Here is a 6,249-nt window from a genome sequence, read left to right as displayed (position 1 = left end):
TGATATCTTTCTAATGAACAGCTGTTTTACCCTTCCATGGTTTGATTTTCTGTGCTGCTATTGAATAGTTTATTCAACATCATTCCATCACTTTGAGGTGTCCCTGAAAAGATGCAAATGCAGTCATTATATACAGCTTCCAGCCCCTGTATTTATTCATGGGCTTCTCTTTAAAGTTTGAACATCAAATTATACCAAACAGCATCTGTTGCACAGAACTAGCCAACTATTTGATCAATTTTATTTCGATTACATCTCTAACAAAAGAACCTGGAATAAACACATCTTTTTGGTAGCATGTATTCAGTTAGTTAGTGAGAGCCAATGGTTTCTACATTAAAGGGTTGTGAGAGAACAGTCAAGAAAGTTCACATTGGTGATAGAGTGCAAGGATAGTTAAGGAACACTGAACTTCAACACAATCTCTGAATTTAGAGGGCATAATTAATAAAAGAAAATACTCCATTCTACCACAAAGAGCACTGGAAAGCAAAGCTTATGCTGTGCAGAAAAAAGGGTCAAATTTGGAAAAAAACTTTGAGTTAAGATGGTGAAGTTGCCAAGATTATGAAGGGAATCAGTAATCAAAAATACAGGTTAATTTAACCCTGTGATGAAGGAATCAAATCCCCAGGGACAATACCTGCAAATAAGCAATGCCAGGATCGAGAAAGGGAAGTGAACTTGACCATCCAAATGCAATTAAACAACCAATTAAGTGTCAAAAATGTCCTTTGTTATATTGATGAAAGCTTCTCTTATTCAGGGAAATAGGTTGTTCAAACCTTCTGGCTTGCACCTGAAGCTCAACTCTACTTCCCTGCCATTGCTTCATATCTTTGATATCCTCACCTCACAAATCTAATTACCTCAATCTTGAAACGGTCCCAGAATCCACAATCTTTGGGGAAGAGAGACCTGGATTTCCACTATGTTTTGTGTTCATGTTTATTATATGTATTTCAGTCATAAATAACCAAACTATTAATATATTAAGGCCTTATATCAATCTGCACTTCAATTTCTTCCCCAAAATAAATATTCTTCTTCAGGCCCCATGTCCAAAACTGAACACAGTACTCCAACTATTGTCTGACCAAAATATTGTACAACTGAAAAATATCTTTGAATTCAGTGTCTTTGAGATAATGACGAATTGGTGCACTAGCCTTTTTGATAGCATTGTTGAAGTTGGTTGGCTCGCCGAGCTGGTTTGTTGTTCTGCAGACGTTTCATTACCAAGATTGGTAACATCTCTGTGCAGCCTCTGATGAAGGGTCGGTTTGTTTTCCCACCTGGTCTTTGAACTCTGGGGTTCATTGTGATGGATTGCGTCACTTCCAGGTTTCCTCTGTAGTGGAATGTGTATGGGGTCGAGTTCAATGTGTTTATTAATAGCATGCTTCGTGGAGTGCCATGCTTCCAGGAATTCTCGTGCCTGTCTCTGCCTAGCCTGTCCCAGGGTCTTGGTGTTGTTCCAGTTGAAGTCGTGGTTCTCCTTGTCCATGTGGATTAAGATGAGTGAGTATTTGATAGCATCTTATACATGTGCCTTAGCTTTTTTGTGATGTGTGAATATGGGCACTTAGATCTAAAATTTTAGAGTAGATTTGTAGCTCGGTTTCTGGGTGTTGTGGTTGGTTGGCTCACCAAGCTTTACTCTGCTGGGTAACATCATCAGTGCAGCCTCTGATGTAGCACTGTTGTGTTTTCTCACCTGTCATTTACATTCTGGTCTGTGCTGCTGCAGTGTGTTACTGCCCATTTAAATAATGTTCTCATGCAACTTCGTTTGTATGTGTCAGGGTGGTTGCAATTGACATTCAGCACTTGGTCAGTGTGTGTGGCTTTCCTATGTCCACTATGCCAAAAAGAAGAGAACCTCTTCGAAGTATTCAAAGACAACGGGTACCCGATAAACTGGGTCAGAAGATGCCTATTACACGAACGATACCAGGAAGATACTATATGGCCCGACACACTCATCACGCAATGTTACATCAAGAACGCATTTGAACTGACCACAAGACTCCTACAACCACAGGGCATCAGAATAGCACACAAACCAACATCAACCCTGTGCCAACTGCTCACCCGGACCAAAGACCCACTACCCCAATGGACAGGAACAATGTCATACACAAGATTCCCTGCAAAGACTGCGACAAACACTATATTGGCCAGACAGGAAGGAAATTAGCCACAAGAGCGCACAAACATCAATTGGCAACAAAAAGGCACGGCCAATACTCACTCAGCTCATTGCACACGGATAAGGAAAGCTACTAATTCGATAGGGACAACACCAGGATACTGGGACAGGAGAAGCAGTGACAAGCACGGGAATTCCCAGAGGCCTGGTACTCCGCTAAGAAAGCCATCAATAAACACGTAGGGCTAGACCCCATGTACACTCTACTGTGAACGAAAACCGCAAGTGATGTAATCCAGTTTAACAGACTCCAGAGTTTCAGTAACAGGAGGGGAAACACAACAATGCTTCATTGGAGACTGCACTGATGATGTTACCCAGCAGAGTAATGAAATGTCTGTGGAACAACGAACCAGCTCGGTGAGCCAACCAACAACAAAGGACACTTAGATCCACTAGTCCTCTGAAGCTCCTGATTACTCACCATTATGAAACTGACCATTCTTTACAAATACCTATGGCTTTATTTTAATGCGCATTTCCACAGACTGAGAGCAGGAGTTGCAGTTAGTGTTCCAGTAGGTGGAATCATCTTTGTTTGAATTGGCCTCTCAATACTGGAACTTTATCCTGCTCTGGCCAATTTTTGTGCATGACTTGGATGTACATATAGACAGTGCTCTGCCCCACTATCAAAAACGTAAAACCCTCATTGTAACAAACCTGGGAGTCTCTTCAAAGCTCAGGAACTAAAACAAATATAGTAAATTAATGATGCAAGTTTTTGCTGAATTTCCTACACACAAATAGCTGGATTCTATTAAGAGGCAACTGAGTTGCTGAAGGGAGACTCAGCACCTTCCTTGAGATCTTCTGTCACAGCCATAGGACCACCCCGATCAAAGTCTTCAAACTCAATGTCATCATGATCGATACTGAGAACAAAGAGGAGGAAATATCTGTCAAAAGCACACTCTCTTTAGGCCAGTACATGCAAAATCACTGACTGTCATCTAATAATTAGCTGGATAACTGGTTACTGGATGAGGTAATCCACAAAATAGTGTGTGATATACACATGGGAAGTATCTTCCCAAAGTAATAGTGGGACTAATGGGGCCCCGCATTAAATATGAATAAATGGCACAAGAACCATTGGGGAGGGCAGTTTCACAAATAAACGTGAATGTCTAAAAGTTAGCATTAAAGTTATACAATTCACTGTTAGTTTCATGAATACAGCAACTCACTGTCTGGTAGCTTATTGAAATTGATCAAATGGCACACATTCAATTGTCTGGGTAATAGATACAAACCATACACACCACAGAAAATTAAACTTTGCCATTCCAATCAAAGTATCCCTTTAACAATGCAATAAATGTCAATTGCTGCCAATCAATATTTCTGGCACTGAAAATGAACCATTATGGAAACTCATTCCTTCAGGTTTGGTGTTTAAAATTTCAAAGTTGTGAAATTTTTTTGCAGTTCCATTTCTGTTTGTTTTTCTTCCTTTCTTCCTTATCCAATCTTCATTTATTGCTTTTTCTGTGCCAGATTTGACTCCCAAGTCACTCAATCATGAATATTTACATCTCAGCCCTTTTACTGTTTAGTTCCAACCCTACAATCTGATTGATTAGGGAAATATGGTTGTAAGGTCTGATCATTCTTGATCCAGGCACTTTCCCTCACAACTAAGTCACTTTTCAGACAAGATGTTTAAAATCCTAAATGTGCAAAGGTCGGCCTAACAGATGACGAATGCATTCGATCTCCGGCTGATAAAAATGCTGGGCCAGTGAAAGTAGTGGGATTCTGGGACTTCTCCAATGCTGAATCATCAGGGAAGTGAGTTTGCGTATTGATCCAATACTGAAGGGACATTACTGTGTTGATCCAATTTACTCAGAGTAATAAGGGAATGGAACGCTTTGCCTGCAACGGTAGTAGATTCGCCAACTTTAGGTACATTTAAGTCGTCATTGGACAAGCATATGGACGTACATGGAGTAGTGTCGCTTAGATGGGCTTGAGATTGGTGTGACAGGTCGGCACAACATCGAGGGCCAAAGGGCCTGTACTGTGCTGTAATGTTCTATGTTCTATGTTAACAGCTACATAGGTTGTACATTTTCACTCACTGAACCCTGAAGTGTGTTAGGAATTGTGGTGCAATTAGTACTGCCTTCCGAGCTGGTAATTCCTGGTTCAAGTCCCATCCCAGAACTTGATGACCAAAGAGGGTTCAATCAAACCAGGGTCTAACAACCTGATGATCAACCTGGAAATCCTCCCAAGACACTTATGACAGGCAATAGACACGGGAGAGGCTTCTGGTCAGCCAAACTTGCTGTGGAGTGTCAACAGCCATGATGCAAACTCTGGGATCAGGATAGCATTTTGTCTCCCAGAGAAAAAGCTAGGGAAAATAGATGTAAGCACGTGTTTTGTCTGTCTCACTTGTCTCTAGACCCAGGAAATTTTTGAAGATTAAGCTTAAACTGTGGTGAGAATAAATTACTGGAATAAAATGATTGCTGGAAAACTCTGGATTTCATGAGCAGGCATCAGATGAATGTGCAAGAAATAAAGCAGGTACTTACAGGCTTTCTGTGAATTGTGGATTTGAGGGAAAAGAAACAGAGGAAAAATTGAAGGTGTATCTACTCAACATTGAAAGTTAATCATAGAACAGTAACATACATAGGCACATTTAGTTTCATTGATTATCAATCTCAAATCATATTTAACTGCACTCTTCTAATTCTGTCCTATTGATTTGAATGTTACTGCATCACGCTACCTCCTATTTAGTCCTATTATATGGGATTGCAATGGAGCAATGCATTTTGTTATTTACTCCCATCATGTCAAATTCTAATGAACAAGTTCCTTTCTATTCTTTCCATTACATAAAATTATACTGTGGTCCAGTCTCTTTCCAGTTTTCAGCTATTATGTAGGATCTAAATGAAGAACCCTTTCCCCACTTAATCCCATTTGCAGATGTTCTTCTGTTCAGTTTACATTTGGTACTCACCGGTTTGGGGCTTGGGGTGCATGAGCAAGAAGGGTAAATCCACAGCAATGTCACTGTAAAAGGAGGAAAAAAACAAGAAAATTATAAGTGCAATGCTCCAAAAGATGCAGCATAATACATGTCAGCTCAAAGCATGAATGGAGCTCTTATCATTTTCTTCACCTCACATTTCAATTCCCCCTTGCCTTTTCTTTTGTTGTGTGAGTTGCAATGGTTACATCAGTCCTTCAAAACACTGCCCAGCTTAATTTAAGTGGAATAGCAACACCATTGATCCGATACGAAAGGGATGTGCCCAAAATCGACCAACTGGTGTGAATGGTTAAAGAGAACCTCGAGAAAGGTGAGAATTTTTTTTGCCCCCTGAGGCGTGAGCTAGAACAGTTCGGTAATATTTAATGGAGCACGGGGTTTGGTGTGAGAACTTGTTGTGTTCCCAATTCCTTCAACTAAGTCAGAGGCTGTTGCTAGGAGAACAGTGTGAAGATGAGTTCACAGGCTGTAGTTAGAGGAGGAGAATGGGAAAGGGCACATAGGCTGTTGCTCAGGGAAACATATTGGGGATGGGTACACAGTCCATTGCTATAGGAACAGAATGGGAATGGGTTTACAATCCTTTGCCTGGGGAACAGGCTGGGGATGGGTTTACAGGCAGTTACTAGGGGAAGAGAGTAAAGAGGAGTTCACAGGCCATTGCTAGGGGAACAAAGTTTTCATGGGCTCACAGTGCACTTACATCTGCGGGAAGTGCACCCAACTCCAGCTCCTTGAAAACTGCTTTAGGGAACTGGAGCTGGAGCTGGATGAACTTCGGATTATTCGGGAGGCAGAGGGGGTTATTGAGAGGAGCTACAGGGAGGTAGTCACTCCTCAGGTACAAGAAAAAGGCAGATGGGTTACGGTCAGGGGACGGAAAGGGAAATGGCAGGCAGTGCAGGGATCCCCTGTGGCCATTCCTCTCAACAATAAGTATACCGTTTTGGATACTGTTGGGGGGGGGGACTTACCAGGGGAAAGCAGTGGGGCACAGGTCTCTGGCACAGAGTCTGTC

General features: G+C 41.5%; 1 protein-coding gene across 1 annotated transcript in view; it reads right to left on the bottom strand.

Moving 5' to 3' along the window:
- Positions 1 to 2,972: 2,972 nt before the first annotated feature.
- Positions 2,973 to 6,249, bottom strand: part of LOC125457559 (S-arrestin-like) — a 38,068-nt gene continuing 34,791 nt past the window's right edge. The window contains exons 14-15 of the mRNA XM_059650814.1: positions 5,186 to 5,251; positions 2,973 to 3,087 (exon numbers count right to left, since the gene is read on the bottom strand). Coding sequence (XP_059506797.1) covers positions 2,973 to 3,087; positions 5,186 to 5,251 — 181 coding nt within the window. The remainder of the gene's footprint in view (positions 3,088 to 5,185; positions 5,252 to 6,249) is intronic.

Source organism: Stegostoma tigrinum, chromosome 14, assembly GCF_030684315.1.
Source record: "Stegostoma tigrinum isolate sSteTig4 chromosome 14, sSteTig4.hap1, whole genome shotgun sequence".
NCBI lineage: Eukaryota > Metazoa > Chordata > Chondrichthyes > Orectolobiformes > Stegostomatidae > Stegostoma > Stegostoma tigrinum.
Note: the sequence above shows the minus strand (reverse complement) of the source record. Positions and strands in the feature narration are given on the sequence as shown.